We start from the raw sequence: 16,952 nt of genomic DNA on the forward strand, positions 1-16,952 counted from the left end.
TTTAGAGGCTCAAGGTCAGGATGCAGACCTGCAACCCAGAGAAAGTCCCTTGGGCTCTGTCTTTACAGTCACACTCTCCTCCCCAACTCGAACTCCTAGCAACCACTGATCTGCTCTCCATCACAAGTAGGCTTGGACAGAACTTCCTGTGCAGGCTTTGTGGTGGGCTCTGTGGAAGGCTGAGCCCGGGGCACTGGTGAACACCAGCCCCCTTCACTATCACCTCCCCTGGGAACTAAGCCCAGTGGTTGGACGGCCAGCACTTAGGGGAGGGGGCAGGGTCTACCAGAGCCATGCTGGGGGTCTGGGCAGAAGTCTTGACATTGGCCTAAGGCCCTTATGCACATGCACACGCTCTGCCTCCCACTCCAAGGGTGGGTGGGGAGCCTGGAGGGAGGAGCACCTTGGAGCACAAGCAGGCTGTGTGGATGGACAGCTCTGATGTGTCTACTGCCTGGGTCTCTGCCCCCTGCCTGCCAGGACTACGGGGACCAGTGCAATCCCTCTTCTACACATGAGCCTGCTGGATGCTTGAAGGCGGCACCCCCCAAAAGACTGGCTCCAGCTTTCTGCAGTTTACAAGGACTATCACATCCAACCCTCACAGCTCTTCTGTGGGGCATAGATTATTATCTTTGTTGTTTCTATTTCACAGAAGGAGAAACAGACTAGGAGAGAATAAACGCATTGTCCAAAGTCACACAGAATTTTAGCGTAAATCCTTTTCAACCTTGTCTTCCCCTGTCACATTCCCTTGAACCTGGCCTTCCTCAGGCTAAAAGGAAGTCAGCTCAATTCCTCTTACTGCCATGACGTCCCTCACTTTTTCCTCACTGGGCCAGGATGAAAGACTCAGGATGAGAGATCCTGCCTTCTGGGCAGGGAGGGGCAGAATCTGAAACAGAAACTTTTTCTTGGCAGAGTGAGGGGAAGATGGGCGCCATCAGGCTATAGGGGCTGCCAGATACCTGGTGGGGTGAGCTGGGGAGTACTGTAGTTCATTCTGGGAGGAGTGTGCCAATGAGGGGGGGCTTTCCTGGCACAGGAGGGGCTGGGGAGTCCCTAGGGAGAAGTCACTCTGTATCGGCAGAGTCACTGGGTACAGGCCTATGGGGGCAGGAGCAGGAAGCTGGTCCTGAAAAGGCATTTGGAATGGTGTGGCTGGAAGATACTTTTATGATATAAATGGGGAAAGTAGACTTTCCCAGACACACACAGAGAGGTGCAGAGACTTTCCCAGACACACACAGCAGGGCAGGTGCCCAGGTCTAGCCACAACCCAGCTGCCACCCGGAGTTCTCAAAGAGTCATATGCTCAGACTGTGCAGTGGAAGAGAGTACGTCCTCAACTAGGTCCTCGATGGCTCCCGCCAAGCTTCAGAGCCAGGGCCTTATTTGAGCCACTTATACTCAGGACACAGTGGCAGGGACCAGTGCCTGTCCTGTAGGGTTCCAGCATGCCATCAGAGAGGGCAGAAGTAACCTAAGGTCACACAGCTAATATGTGGTATTGCTAGGACCTTGTTCTCCGGGGTCTGGGTCTTCGTCCCAGCAGAGCCTCCTGGAAGAACACAGTGTCTCTAGCCCACTCTGAGAGCCATAGGAAGAGGGTACAGGTGTTTGAGGGATTTGGGGTCATCTCTGGCTTCTCCCAACCCTTCCATCTGCCTCCCATCCCACCTGCCAGCCTGTCAGCTTGTAGTAAGGCAGACACCAGGGAGCTCTGAGGATGAGCTGGGAACTTCTGAAGTGCCTTCAAAATGGATCATTTCTATTTCCCACAACGTAAGATTCTGAGCTTTTCACTCTTCACCAGGCAAACTCCTGCCCATCCTATAAAACCCAGCTCGGAGGTACAGCAAATAACCATGTACGAAGCCACAGAGGGAGTCACATCACATTCCACAGAATCTTACAGATCATGATCTCCAACCACAATGCAATATAATTAGAAGTCAACAAGAAAAATATAAACCTCCCATAGGCTGAGAAACTAAAACCATACTTCTAAATCATCCATGAGTTAAAGAGGAAATGACAATGAAATTTCGAAATATTTAGAACTGAATGATAAGGGAAGCATAAGCTGTTTCTATTTCCTTTGTGAAGTCACTGTCTCTGGGCCCATGTGCCAAGCATGTATCTTCCATTGCCTCTCCAGTTACACCCTGCACCCTCCTCCCTCCAGCTCTAGGCCCTGGAATGCTCACCTCTCTGGGCTGCACAGACAGTCCCTTGTCCAGGGCTTCCGTAGGGTTTACCCCCAGTCCTTTGCACCATGATTGCTCTGCGCTGGATATGCCTCTCAAGCTTAGGCCTCAGCTCCAGTCAGTAGCCCCCTCCTCATAGTTCCCACTTTCACCACTCCCTCCCAGCACCCCTTCAGCTAGGGGTGACAGCTTCAGCCTAGGGTAGATAGCAAAGGGCTGCTCTTGCTAGCCCCTCAGTGATATGCCACCCCTGTGGTTTCCCTACACCCTGACTACACCTCTAAGTAGTGCTTTCTTTAGACTCACCTCAAAGGGCCCAATTTGAGTGTTCCGTGTGCTTCCTGTGGACAACCCCACGCTTACAAAGGGCTCACCAGCAGTCCCTAACCGTGTTCTCACTTCTGGATGACTGAGCTCTGACCTTGTGTTATCTCTCTCTGTGTTGTCCCCACTGCTGACTTGTCAGCACCTGAGGTCAGCAAGAGGGTCAGCTTCATCACCTGATCGACTCTCGGGGCGCAGAAAGGGTATTGATTAGGATATCCAGCAAACGAAGGACTAGATTAGAATCCCTTCCGCAAACATGAGAGCATGCGGTTGTTTGCTTATAGGGGATTTAGGGGCAGAGTGAAGACTCAGACATCAAAAAACAAATAAAATTAAAAAAGAGAGAGAGAGAACTTTAGACTGGAGCAAAAATAGGTGCTTAGCAAAAGAATGAATCCTCAGTTCTATGCGCTGGGATTCTTAGGGATTCAGTCTGTTCGCATGCCATCAAGCAAGCAGAAGGTCATACACAAGGGGAGCCCAGTGGGGCATCAGTGCAATAGTAAATGCCCACCTCCTGCCACCAGCTCCCCCCCACACCCCCCACCTGCTCACCTGCACCCCTCCAGAGTGACTTCTGTAACCCATCTCTATGCCGTGGTCCTCCCATCCTGGAAGGCCTCCAACCTTCCCTCCCATCCCAGGACAGAGTCAGCCAAATGATCTCTGGACCTGGGGGCCATAGCGCCTTGAGTACGGCATGGGGTATCTGTCTGCCCTCAGAGGAGGAACCTAAGCCGAAAAGTAGAGAGAGCAGATCGGGCCTTAAAGGTTTGGATTTGGTTGGAAGAAAGGAGGTAAAGAAAATATTCCAAACTGGGCAGAGCTGGAACAAACGTCTTATGGGGGAAAATGGGGTGACTCTGGGTGAGGAGTGAGGAGAATCTGCCCAGCCTGAGCAAAGACCCCAGCCCTGCTCGGTAGCGGAGGTGAAAGTCTGTCACCTGAGCATTCCTCAGGGCCAGTCCTTTCCGCGCTGGGTGAGGGACTCAGCTTGTGTCTCCCGAAGCATTCATTTGCCCAGCGAAGGGGCATTAAGTGCCTGCTATGTACCAGGCACTACGCCAGGAACTGAGGCGACGGGAGTGGAGAGGGCAGTCCCCATTCCTGATTGAGCTCAGGACCCACCGGGACACAGATGATTCTGGGAGAGCAAGGAAACCACCATTACCTAGCAGCCCCTTTGTTTCTGCTCCACACGGAAGCTCGGTCTGTCCCCATTTTACAGTCGAGGAAGCTGAGGCTGCCTCTGTGGCAAAGTCCAAGGAGACAAGGCCAGGGCCAGCTGCTCCGTCAGTGCTTTGCCCAGAGGGAAGCTGGGAGCACGCTTCGGACTTTCCGGAAAGGCGGGAGTGCGTCTGTGCACTGGGAGGGGGTCCCCTTTCCCCGCCCCTTCCCCGCCCGGAGGCCGCGGCCGGGCCCCGGCGGGCGGGGGCGGAGCTGGCGACGCCGCGGGGGCGGAGGGCGACCGCGGCCCGGGCGGGCGGGCGGACGCGCGGACAAGCGAGAGAACCGGCCGAGCCGGAGGACGGGAGGAGGAGGCGACCCGGCGCGCCGGGGATGTGACCCTGCGGCGAGAGGAGGACCGAGGCGGTCCCCGTGAGTGAGCGCCCGCGCCCCTGCCGGCGCACGGCCCAGCCTCGCTGCCACTTTTATTTCTGCGGCTGTCCCGGCGTGGCCCCGTCCGGAGGCGACCTCCGCCCCAAGGCAGGCTGGCCGCAGCGCTCGGTCCGGGGTCCGAGGCTCCGAGCTGCGAAAGTCGGGGTTGGGGGTGGCGGTGTTGGAGGGGGGCGTGTCTTCGGGAGCGGAAACGTCAGGCCTGCGCCTCTGGGTCCTACGCCCTGTCTGTCCCCTCGGCTGGGCGAGTAGGGTCGGGGGGGGGGGGTCCGGGGGCGGCCTAGGGTTGGACGCGGGGGACCGAGCGCTACTGGGCAGAGTCCCGCCTGTACTTTTCTCTTGGAGCTCTGCCCTCAGGGTCCCCGCGCGCGCTCACACACACACACACTTGACACAGACAGAGGCTGCATTCTGGGTTCAAACTGGGGCCAGCCGCCTGCCAAGATCTTGGGCCAGGCCTGGGGAGTGGCAGGTGTGGCCCTGGCAGGGGGGCTAAATGTCGGAAACAGTCAGGGCTACGCTGTGGTCTTCATTTGGGGAGCCCAGATGCCCACCCAGGGAGTGAGCCATCCCTGGGCACTTTAGGAGTAAAAGGACACCTAGAGTTAGGAAACAGGGGCTAAGAGGCAGAAACGGCCATAGTTCAGGGAGGGGACAGAGGTTCTGTGAGGAAAGGAAACCCTAGAAGGGCATGGGAGTGGAAAGCAAAGAGACAAGTGGCAAGTGGCTTGTATGGATTCCTCCCTCCCCCTCCTGAAGCTTACTTTTTCCTGAGAAAAGACCCAGGTCTTGAAATTCTGTAGCCAGAGGGTGGGTGTCTAGCTCACGGATCAGGACATTCAAGGTGCTGTGGGAGACTGGGGGAAGTTCAGCATATTGGGGGAACAGGAATTAGGTTGATGTAGTTGGTGGGAACATGCCTTCCCTTCTCCCTCCACTTCCCTCTTTTTCCCCTACCTCCTCCACCAGACCAGTGACAGGCTGCACAAGATGGTCCTTTACTCACTGTGATCGGCTGAGCCCCACCTTATCCCAGTTCCCAGTTCTGCTGTTGGAGATCCCCTGCCAGTAACTTGCTTTGTGAATGGCGGCTCCTCAGAAAGAGGGCCTCAGTTTCCCCATCTGTGCAAGAAGTGGGTTGGTCAGTTGATTTCTCAGGGCTCTTGCAACTCTGCAGTTCTTGATTCTAAGCTTTACTTAAAGCCTGAGTATCAACTATGTGCCAGGCCCTGACCTAGGCTGGGGGCGGGGGGGAGGGGAGGGACAACAGTGTCCAAGGAGCAGCCTCCCCCCAACCCAGGACAGCGACATCTGGGTTCAGTAGAGGGGGCTATGGGAGGAGGTAGCATTCACCTTGACCATGTATAGTCAGACAAAGAGACCCGTGTGAGAAAACACACAGAGGCAGGAGGGTGGGGACAGGTTCAGGGATCACGCAGCAGCGCCGAGGTGAGGGGGGATTGATGGAGGGAAGTAGGTGGGAAAGATAGGGGGAGGTTATGGGTGTTGGTAACTGTCAGTAAAGGGGGCTGTGCAAAGGAGAAGAACCAGGAACCCCACCTAATTGCAGTAGGAGTGATTTTGGAAGCATCTGCCCCAAGCAGAGTTTGGAATGCATGTGGCATGTAAAGTGTGGAAATCTCCTCCTCTGGGGTCAGGAAACTCAGGATCTACACTGGGGACTTCTCCGGAAGTCAAGGATCAAGGAATGGATGAGATGACTTTCCAGATCTTTGAGGGATTTTTTCAAGAGGACAAGATCCTGCTGGGAGACCTGCCCCTACTCTTCAAACACCTGTCACCTGTCGTTTACTTGACCATCCCCATCCTGGCCTGCCTGTTGTGGGTACAAGGAAGAATCCTTGCTCCAGACTTCTCCACTAGCCTGACTTGTTGTCTGACATGACACCTCCCTCCAACTGTCATCTCGTTCCTTCCCCCATCCTGCCCCAGCATCATGAGAGATGTGAGAAGGTTAAGTGCTCCTGTGTCAGCTCTGAGGTTAAGGCGAGGCTTTGTTTGTGGCTGTATTCAGCCTCAGTCTAGGGCTAGAGTCAGGACTCTGATTGACCAGGGTCAGGGCCAGGTCAGAGGTCAGCCTGGAGCCACAGCTCAATGCTTAGCCTGCACTCGGCCTTAGCCCTCCATCTGTGGCTAAATTCTGGTCTCAGCAGGTACCTGGGTCCACCTTTCCCAAGGGCTCACACACCCACAGGGGAGGTGAGATGACTACCACGTGAGTCCCAGAAACCTGGCCTATACCTGCGTGACCCAGGACTTTGCATGGGTCAGACTTGTACTTGCTCTGGCGGTCACCCAGCCATGGTGGAGCTGAAACTAGAATCCAGGACTCCTGCCTCCAAGCCTGGGGCTCTGACTGCTGTTCCAAAGTCTGTTCTGAGTCGGGGACCCCTCCATTTGAGAGGCAAAGCAAATTTGTCTGAATCCTAGAAAGGCCCAGCTGGGTAGATCTGACTGCATTCCCTACCTCACGGTGCCAGGCACATAGTAGGTGCTCACAGAACATGTACTGTCAGGTGCAGGGGGAGAGGCCAGTGGCTTGTTCTGGTTTGGGACTGGAGGAGGCTGGCTCCGCAGGGAAGGATCTCTAGCCACTGTCAGAGGAAATGGCACCCATCTGGACTTGCCACCTCCCCCTCTCCTCCAGCGCCTTCAGCCACACTCAGAGGCCACCCAGATGGTCAGATGAGGGCCCTTTCCTCTTTCAGGGTAATAAAAGGAAAGTACATTTTTGGTAGAAAAGTCCCTCCTGCTCCCTGGGAATCCCCGGTGGCCGGATGGACTACGGGATATCCCAGAGGAAGCTGAAGGCGGGGCCTTGCCCCTACCCCGACCCCCAGCACAATGCAGCCAGGCTCTCCCACGCTGCACCACCGGCTGGCCCACCGGGCGCCCCCGAGGTCATTTCATCCAGGCTCCTGCCTCCTGGCGGTCCTGCAGGAAGCCTCCACCCCCTCTCTAATGGTCAACAAGAAGTCAGATGAGCACCTGTTTGGAGCCCAAGCCCAGACCTCTATGAGATGCAGTGAGAAGGGAGAGGAAACAAAATGAGACGGGAGGGCTGAGGCCGCTTGGCAGGGGAAGCGAGGGTAGCCTGGAGACAGGGCAGAGGCCCTGGCCCTAGGGGATGCGGAGGATTTAGACTCCAGGCAAAGGCTGCAGAGACTGGCCAAAAGCTGAGGGTGTGAGGGAGATGATGTGTTGGGAAGTCAAAGCCTTTTGGTGATTACCTGACCACCACGCTCCCTCTGTGCCCTTGACCCCGGCAGGGCATCCACAGGTCCTGCCCCTGCACACCTGGCCCTCCGCCCAGCCTGGCCATGGCGCTGTGCCTGAAGCAGGTGTTCGCCAAGGACAAGACGTTCCGGCCTCGGAAGCGCTTCGAGCCAGGCACGCAGCGCTTCGAGCTGTATAAGAAGGCGCAGGCGTCGCTCAAGTCGGGCCTGGACCTGCGCAGTGTGGTGAGGCTGCCGCCGGGGGAGAACATCGACGACTGGATCGCCGTGCACGTGGTGGACTTCTTCAATCGCATCAACCTCATCTACGGCACCATGGCCGAGCGCTGCAGCGAAACCAGCTGCCCGGTCATGGCCGGAGGGCCCCGCTACGAGTACCGCTGGCAGGACGAGCGCCAGTACAGGCGGCCGGCCAAGCTCTCGGCGCCGCGCTACATGGCCTTGCTCATGGACTGGATCGAGGGCCTCATCAATGACGAGGATGTCTTTCCCACTCGTGTGGGTGAGTGCCGCGGGCCGGCGAGTCAGGCCGGGGAGGGAGGGAGCCCCCAGAGCCCGTTCTACAGAGGAGGCGTTTAGTTTGGCGTAGCAGTTCTGTAAGGGGTTGGGGTGGGGGGGCAGGATTTTCATCCCCATTTTGCAGAAAAGGAAACTGAGGCTCAGAGAGGTTAAGCGTCTGCTCGAGATCGGGCATCTGGAGCTAGGATTGCCTGACTCTCAGCTTGGGACTCTTATCTGAAGCTTAACGTCCCTCCGGGAGCCACCCCGGCAAAAGCACTGTGATTCTGGGAACCTTCTTGAAGAGATGCCTCTAGGTGCTCCTAGCCAGTCACCCTGCCTGGGCTGACTGATTTGCAACCTCCTGTTACTTCTGACTCTTCCCTCCAGGAAAGGGAAGGGGGTGGGGATTGGGAGGGCCAGATTGTATCTCTCCCTCAGAGGGGTCTGAGGGCAGAATTTTCCCTTGTCAGGCCCGAGCCATGGGGCCTTTTCTTATCTCAGCTGGGCAGCCTGGTGAGGGTGGCGAGAAGACATGAGTGAAGTCACACTGGCCCTGCTTCCCCACCCAAGGGCAGCAAGAGCGGGTGTTGGCCCGGGAGCTGAGCAGGCATGACACTGTATTCATCCCAGCATCGCCACCCCCACCTGGCCTCCTTGTTACTCCACGTGAAGGCTGTGGGAATCAGAGATGGGTGGGGCAGGGTGGGCAAGCCCAGAGGGGAGAAGTCTGAATACTGAGGGAGGCCGGGCACTGAGTCACAGTTCAGTGCTACAGCCCCTCCCCGTCTGGGGACCTGCCATTTCCTGCACTATCCCGCCCAACAGTGGGCACCTGCATTTCACATAGGAGGACCTGAGGCCAACAGAGGCACAGTGCACTGAATCGGGGATTCAGAACTGCACTGTGGATCTCTTGGGGTCCAGGCCCCAAAGTCTAGATGGGTAGGACAAGTCTGAGGAACCCGGGCTGGGCCTGGAAGGGCTCACAAGGAGGCAGGGCTCCCCCCCCACCCCTCCGCCCGCCGCCAAGAGCTGTGAGGACCTGTATGGAGCAGGGTGGACCAGTGCGGGCCCGTGTCTGGGCTCTTACTCCCTTCTGGCCTTAACCCCCAGGCCTGGGACACCCCAGGTGTCTGTGCCTTAACCCTGGGGATGGCTCTGCCACAGCAGAGAAGAAGGAGGAGTCACCAGGATCTCTACCCTAAGCGTGGGGGACTGTGCCGAAACTGCGGCTTTTTCCCAGGCGCTGGAGCTTGTCAGGGGACCGTGGGCAGGGGCCGTGGTGTGCACCTCTGTGGGTCACTGCAGGGCCACGCCAACAGCGTTTGAACGCTGCCTCCAGTCTGGCCCTGGGCAAGTGGGGTCACTATCGCGCACCTCTGCTTTATCACGTCTAGAAGGACTACGGTAGCCGTATCAGAGGAGGCAAAAAGCGCAGAGGACCCAGCACAGGGCCCAGCTCAAAGATGGAAGGTTCTTTGTGTTACTGAGTAGTTGAAGGGACGAGAGGTATCTGAACTAGTTCTTGAGGATTTTGTAATGGTCAGGACGGGGGATCTGGGGCCTGCCCTGTGAATGTTATGAAGAGGAAGGAGTTGGGGTGGGGCTGGCGAAAGAGTTTGGGGTCAGATCATGAAGGGCTTTGAGTAGGCACCATCCTGTGAAGTTAGAACTTAATCCTGAAGACCTGTGTTTTTAAAAATGGACCAGAGATGTTGATAAACTCACCCTGGAATTATATCGAGGAGGTCACGGGGCAGTACCTGCAGACACACGTTTCTGTGGAGAGCCTGGGCATAACTTCCGTCATAGTCAAAGAGGGGCTGGTCAGTGACCTAGCGTGGTTGCAGGATCCGGCTCTGGGTGATGGGAAAATGTGGGAGATGATTTGTAGTTCAGCAGGGGAGAGGCACAGCGAGATCTGTGCTTTGTTTAAAAGGGAAGCGGGGAGGGACGCCTCGGTGGCTCTCAGTTAAGCATCTGACTTTGGCTCAGGTCATGATCTCCGGGTCCTGGGATCGAGCCCCAGCAGAGAGCCTGCCTCTCCCTCTCCCTCTGCCTCTGCCCTGCTTGTGCTCTCTCTCTCTCTCTGTTAAGTAATAAATAAAATCTTAAAAAAAAAACAAAAGGGAAGTGGGGAGAAGGCAGACCCTGGTTTCTCTGTCCCCTGCAAGGAAGTGGCCATCCTGGGTGAAGGCTGCCTGTGGCAGGGAGGGCAGGGTTGGGTAGCATTTCATTCCCAGGCTGCTGATCCCCCAACTTCTGGCCATCCCCACTCCCTAGGAGTTCCCTTCCCCAAGAACTTCCAGCAGGTCTGCACCAAGATCCTGACCCGCCTCTTCCGGGTCTTCGTCCACGTCTACATCCATCACTTCGACAGCATCCTCAGCATGGGGGCCGAAGCACACGTCAACACCTGCTACAAACACTTCTACTACTTCATCCGCGAGTTCAGCCTGGTGGACCAGCGGGAGCTGGAGCCACTGGTGAGGCCGGGCCCCTGCCGCCCTCCCCTCTCAGGGCTAGCCTTGGAGTTTTCAGATCCAAAGGCTACCTACTTTCAGAAAATCCAATACCTACGTGGATAAGTAGGGGAAGGCAATTCATTGAGCAGTGGATTCTGTACTTTAATAGAGAATTCATTCTAGTCTCAGTTTATAGACTCTGATCTATAGCCTGGACTTGGGAGGGGGCAGGAAGGGGCCAGATTCAGGCAGAAGAACAGCCAGGCCCCATGGTTTGGGAAGGGGCTGCCTGGTAGGTTGAGCTCTGACTGACCCCTTCCTACCTTCTGTGTCTGCAGAGGGAGATGACAGAGCGGATCTGTCACTGAGCCCAAGCCTGGAGTTGTTGCCTGTCAGCTGGACCATCTGAACACAGTGCAGCTGGGGAGTGGACCCCCCAGGAATCTGGTAGCAGAGGAACCAGAAGTCCGTGGGACCCCTCCACACACACAAAGCCCCTGGACTTGTGGTTCTCAGGCGTCTGCCCACATGCCCCCTGACTGCTTATGAATGGAGGAGGGGAGAGCTTAACGTGGGCAAACAGAAGGAAAGAAGGAGCTACATCTCCACATGGAGTCTAAGGGTGGGATAGGCCAGGTGTCTGCTCCAATACTTGACCGTTCAGTAGTGGTTCCCGTGCCCATGTGGGGAATGTGAATGGGGCTGAAGGATAGCGAGCAAGGTCAAGAGCGTAAGCAAGTGGTGTGTGAATAAGTGCAGATGACTCTGTGTGAGTGTGTGATTTTCCCTGTGGGGTGTGTCTGTAAGAGCTGGCTGCCTGAGACCCTCCCTGGCACATAGTAGGCCCTCCATACATGCTAGGTAAACGGATGAATGGAAGGAAGGAGGGACGGAAGGAGGAATTGGGACCCCCGGACCATGAGCACTGTGGGAGTGATGACAGGTCAGTGGCCTGACCATGTGTGGAAGTGCACAAACTGATTGTAGATGTAGCTCTTTATCTGAACCTTCAGGCCATCAGCTTCCATAAGCATAAGCCGGAGGGACAGAAGAAGGGAGTCTTGCCTTGAGTACCTAAACCCCTGGCCCACCACAGACACAGGTTCTGATTTGCTGAGCCAGAGATGCCCAGGAACTGTCATTTCGCTCATCCCTCTGCCTCTAGGAAGCCTGATTATAGACAGCCTCCTGAGGGCCAGAGGCAATCCCTCATGTCCACAAAAGTCCTTTGGTCCTTAAATTGGGAAGCATACACTCCCATCTAGATCCCAGAGTCTATAGACTTGGCTCTTAGGATCTGAAGCCCAGCGCAAGATAATCCTCCAACCCAAGGAGCTAGTGCACCTTGAATTTGGCAACACCGGAGACTCGTCTCCCATCCCCGGGCAGTAAAGACATGTTGCTAGTGAACGGACTCTTCCAGGCTTGGAAAGCCCCCATCCTTCAAGGACCTGCCTCCTGTCCAGCCATCCTCTAGACATTCCACCTGGTTGGATAGCTGTCCCCAGAGAAGCTGGGATGTTCATTCGACACTCCATTACTCCACACCGTCGTGCCCAGACCCACAGGTGGGGAAACTGATGCAGGGACGGGACCCTCCCTCCTAGAGCCTCTACACTGGGAGGCCAGGATGGAGAGCCGGAAAGGGCCCAAGGATCGTCCAGCCTCACAGAATCATCTGTGTACATAGGAGGAAGCTGAAGCCAGGAAGAAAGGAGAGAAACTGTCCAAGGCCTCACAGAGAGGCTTTTGTGGAGCTGGAGTAGAAGCCAGGGGTCCTGACTCCCACCCCAGGGCCTGCGGATTGCTACGTAGGGAGATGAGCTGCATGTGGAAGGACGGTTTGACAGCCCCTCTCTAGAGCTCACTTGTTCCTGCTTTGAGCAAGGATTTCCAGTGAGTGCCAGAGTGCCCCACTGCTCCTCAGGTCTGCTGGGGCTGTATGCTGAGCCAAGCCTCCAAAATTATGCCCCTCTCCATGGCCCAGCAGCTGCCTGATCTCTGAGGAAGCAGATGGGGCTCCTGGGGCCAGCCAGCTGGACCCCAGACCACTGCCTCTGGAGAAGTTCCCGAGGGAAACACTGACCCAGCAGCTTTGCCAGAGGCTCTGGGGTGGGCTAGGGTCCGGGGGATCAGAGATTCCCTCAGGGAGGTCTGTGGATTGGAAGATGGGTTCTAGGCTGTGGCCAGTGCTGACTGCGGAGGGGGTGGGGAGACGGGAAATCTATTTTTGTGAAACAGAGGGAAGGGTTTATTATTGTTATTTTTGGTAAAATAAAGGAGGCAAACTAAAGCAGCACTGGTGGGAAGCTGTGGTCTGGGTGCCACATGGCTCCTGGGCAGGCTGTGGAGGGAACTGGGCCAGAATGGAGAAGGGAGGGCTTTTTGTCCTGAGATCCCAGGCCATCTGGAGGGTTGGCTGGTGTGGTCATGTCTGGCTTAGCTCTCCAGGGTGGAGACACCAAGGTTTTCCCAGGGCTCTGGGAATTCTGGACCCAGACTTTCTGGCCTAGTCTAGGACCCTTGGAGTAGGGAGCACTGGCCCTTTCCTTCAGGGAATTCAGTCTCTCAGGAGTCTTTCCTTGTTTCAGCTCAGGTTCCCTGGCATAGCTATTCTCAACCCACCCCCTTAGTCTATGTGGTTTATTGGAGCGAATGGGTCAAGGGACAGAGCAAAAATAAAGTCCTAACCCTAATCACAGCAAAGGAAGCCCTTCTCAAGAAAAGGCTGTTTGTGGGGTGCTGGCTAGAACTCAAAGTGGGGGTGGCAAGACATGGGGCTGACTTCTAAGCTTATTCCTCAGGAGACATCTGAGCCCCTTAGCGCTCGCTGTCATTCCACTGTCCCTTACCCACCAGCTGCCCAGACAAGAGTCAGCAAAGGGCCACCTAAGAGCTCTTTCTTCTCCCCGAGAAGGAGATAGGGTGGTTTTGTGCAGTGGCTCTCCTGGGAGGCAGAGGCCTGGAGTCCAGTCCCAGCCTAGCCCCTGAGGTACAGTGGTGGCCTCTTTCCCCTCTAGACCTCGATTTCCCAGTCTGTTTCATGACCAGGTGTGGGAGTGAGGGACTGACTTATCTCTGAGTTCATTCATTACTCACAGTCTGTGGATCATTCACAATTTTAACAGTAATAGCTAATACTATGTGTTGGGCACAGTTCTAAATGCTCCACATGTAATAGCTTAGTCTTTGGCTAGCTGCCTGGCTCCCTTCCGGGTACCCAGTATCCCTGCTTTCACTGCTTTAGTATCTGGAAGGCCTTCCACTCTGCCATTCCTTCTGGCTCACCAGAGAAGGCCCAGCCCAGCATCCTAAAAGGTGGCCCTGCTTGCACACCTCCTATGACAGATCACCCACTACCTCCTCAATGGCTGAACAGCTCAGATTCAAAATTCAGGCTCTGTGTTCATAGTTGTTTTGGAATACACCATGGCAGAGAAAGTAAATTTATCTCAGAACTGTGTGGCCAAGGCCTGCACTTAACATTGGAATGTCTGACTATATCAGGAAGACATCACAGAACTGCTTTTGAGAAATTCAGAGAAGGATGCTCAGAGAAGACTGGACAGAGGTAGAGAAAAAGAAGGATACAGAAGAGAGAGCTGGGGCTTCAGCAAGCCAGAGGAAAGCAGGCAGCATTTCCCCCACCCCATAGGGCAAAACTTGGCAGGAGAGGGTTCTGTGAGAGGCAATGTGTTGGGGGTAGAGGGACAGTTTGGTTGGGCAGCCACTGCAGAAGGCTTTGTTTTCCTGTTTGTTCAAGATCCATAAAAATATTTAGAGCAGGGAATGAGGGGGAAGCAAGGCACTCTCCCCATTTTGGGGCAGAGAGCATCTACCATTGAGTAAAGGATAGCCCACCACCCTTGGCCCTGGTGAATGCTATAGCTTCTTCTTTGAGGTTTCCTGCCGCCACTCCCACTCTTCCGGCCCCAGAAGCTATGTGTAGTGCATGGTGAAGGAAGCCACAGTATGGCTGGAGGTCTACCCGATTTGGGGGAGCCCTCCTGGAGCCCTTCCTTCTCTGAATCCTCCAGAGCCCTCATCTGGTATTAATTGAATCATGTACATAAAGACAGCAATTTTGAGAACCTGGATTGAAACATAGGCCTGAGAGGCTCAGGACCAATTGACTATTTAGATATTTAGGGAACAAAGAAAAGAACAGGCCAGCATGGCTGCTGAGGACATGAAGCTTGAGTGGGCTGAGAAGGTGATGGGTGGGAGAGGTCAGGATATTACAGGGGCCTTCAGGTTGAACTAAGGGATTCTATAAGTGGCTCAACACAGAAGCTTGGGAGAAGGCCCCCTCTCCAGCCTTCACCCAGACTGAGAAATGTAGCAAATCCCTGAATGTTCTCTCAGGTTCAACCTCCTTCCATCATACAGATGAGAAGACTGAGCCCAGAAGGGGAAAGGAACAAACCTTTATCAGGATGGTGTGTTGGAAATCTAAGAGGCTCTTAACTAGCAGTGCTCACCAGACCCACACGACAATTCTGAGACAGACAGGGAAGGGATCTTTTACTTCCATTTCACCAAGGAGGAAACACACTCAGAGTCAGGACCTGAATTAAACCCAAGTCAGCACTCTCATTCCCTCATTACACTTGCAGCCTGGGGGAAGACAGGGGGCTGGTTGAAAGAGCAATTTAAGCGCAGTTGGTTTTCTCCAAGAAATGAACTTTTAAGTGCTTAATTTTGAACTACTGAGGGCAACGCTTTGCTCAAGGAAACTCTTACGGTGAAATGATAGGTACGCAAACGTCTGAAGAAATCTTACAGAATTCGCCCTCGTTTTAGAAAAGACTGTCAGCATTTCCCCATATGCAAAAGACACTTTAAAAATTCACACGGAAGCTCTCGGAAGCTGTCGGTAAATGGTAATTACACCTGCCGCTGCTTGGTCGCCTCCCTCCGGGAGCTTCCCCGACTTCTCGACCTTCACTCGGAAAAAAAATAGCATCGACGAGAGCTAAGCCCCGCCCCAGCAATCTTCCCGCCCCTTTCTAGCGCGTCTTCCCAGTTTACTTAGCTCGCCCCCACCCTTACGCGGGGCGTAGCCATCAGGGCGCAGCCATCAGGGCACATGCGCGGCTCCGCCCCTCTCCGGTCGGGCCCGCCCCTCGAGTCTAGTACCGCCTCTTCCGCGTTCTCGGAGCGACCTGCAGGTGGGTTCGCGCGACCGGTCCCGCAGCTGAGGTAAAGGAGACACAGCGAGGTATCCCTCCGAGCAAAATGGGGCGGGGGTCTGTGAACGAGTCGGTGTGCCCGGGACAGGGCAGTCAGGGCCTTCAGAGTGGCCCGAGGTCACGATCCGATCGTGCTGCGGAGGGACCGCCGAAGGGAACGCTTCTTTAGGGCTCTCCTCGGGGACCCCGTCTGTGACCTGGCGGGGTTCCGTCTGTGGCGAGCTCACGAAGTGGCGTGTGGCCCTGGCCGGGGCTCAGCCGGTGCCTGGGGTCAGGATTAGGTTGTGACAGGTGTCCGAGGTCGGAGCTCAGTCAGCGGCCAGTTTGAAACTCAGTCCCTACCACGCTGTATGGCTGGGCTCAAGGCTCAGATAGTCCAACATCACGAATAGATTTTCACGTGAGGAGTTTATCATCTGTGTGCACTACCTTATTTTCAAGTTAACTGTTTTCATCTGAAAGCTCTTGACATGTGTGGGTTCGCTGTACAGTGAAGAGAGATGATGCAGGGCATATTCTCTTCTTAGGGAGTTTCCAGGCTGCCGTTCAGATGGTCATTGGCGGATCAGAGCCCAGCGCAGGTGACATGAATGAAATGTTGGAAGTGCTTGACTTCGGGTTAGGTAGTCCTGGGTTCAGATCACACCTCTGCCACTTCCTAGCTGTGTGTCCTTGAGTCTGTTCCCTTCTCAGAGCTTTGGTTTATCTTGTATAAAAGGGGCATAATAAGGTCATTGTGAAGGTTGACTAGGATTACATGTGTCACCTAGTGTGGCACCCATCACAAAATGGGTGCTGAATACATGGCAGCTGTGATTTCTAGAAACTAGGTCATTTTGGATGGGAGTACTCTAGAGAGGCCCCTGGGGAAGAGTTGAAGTGACCTAAGTCTTGAAGCCTCCTTGGGCTTTATAGGTGGAACTGACCTTGCAGGATGGGAAGGGAACGAGTCTTGTTGACCTTGGCTCATGTGCCAAGTACCACACTGGGCCATTGATCTATATGGTTGCACTGGATCCTCAGCCATCGGCCTGGTGCTTTGAGTCTCACTACCCTTTGCTTCAGCCCGTCTAAAAAGGGCGAGGCTGAAAGGTGATGTAAAGAGGAGACCCAGGGTCGGGTTTTCATATGGAGCTGAACCAGCTGGAGACTTTGGTGTCCCCTTCCCCAATTTCTTTCTTTCTTTCCCACCTCCGCTCTTCCCCTTGTGTGATCCCAGAGTTAACTGGGTTCTTGACTTTGGGAAGGCTGTTACTCTAGTGCTCTGGCAGATTTTGATGGTTAGAGGGCCTGGCAAGAGAGCACCTCTTAAACTTAGATTGCGTGAAGCTGAACCTCGGCCTGTTGGATTCCAGTACATGCTTAGGAAGTATACGTGATATC

At 55.1% G+C, this 16,952-nt stretch overlaps 1 protein-coding gene across 2 annotated transcripts; it reads left to right on the top strand.

Annotated features, from left to right (window-relative positions):
• Positions 1-3,982: 3,982 nt before the first annotated feature.
• MOB3C (MOB kinase activator 3C) lies at positions 3,983-12,670 on the top strand. 2 transcript variants are annotated; one of them, XM_040627340.1, is made up of 4 exons: positions 3,983-4,136; positions 7,445-7,913; positions 10,196-10,398; positions 10,716-12,670. In XM_040627340.1, the coding sequence occupies exons 2-4, from the start codon at positions 7,496-7,498 to the stop codon at positions 10,743-10,745; spliced, it is 651 nt and encodes a 216-aa protein (XP_040483274.1). In that variant the 5' UTR covers positions 3,983-4,136; positions 7,445-7,495; the 3' UTR covers positions 10,746-12,670. The 2 variants fall into 2 exon arrangements, with proteins under 2 accessions (XP_040483274.1, XP_040483273.1); XM_040627339.1 differs by having other exon boundaries at positions 3,986-4,244.
• Positions 12,671-16,952: the final 4,282 nt, after the last annotated feature.

This window comes from Ursus maritimus, unplaced genomic scaffold, assembly GCF_017311325.1.
Source record: "Ursus maritimus isolate PB19 unplaced genomic scaffold, ASM1731132v1 scaffold_12, whole genome shotgun sequence".
Lineage (NCBI taxonomy): Eukaryota > Metazoa > Chordata > Mammalia > Carnivora > Ursidae > Ursus > Ursus maritimus.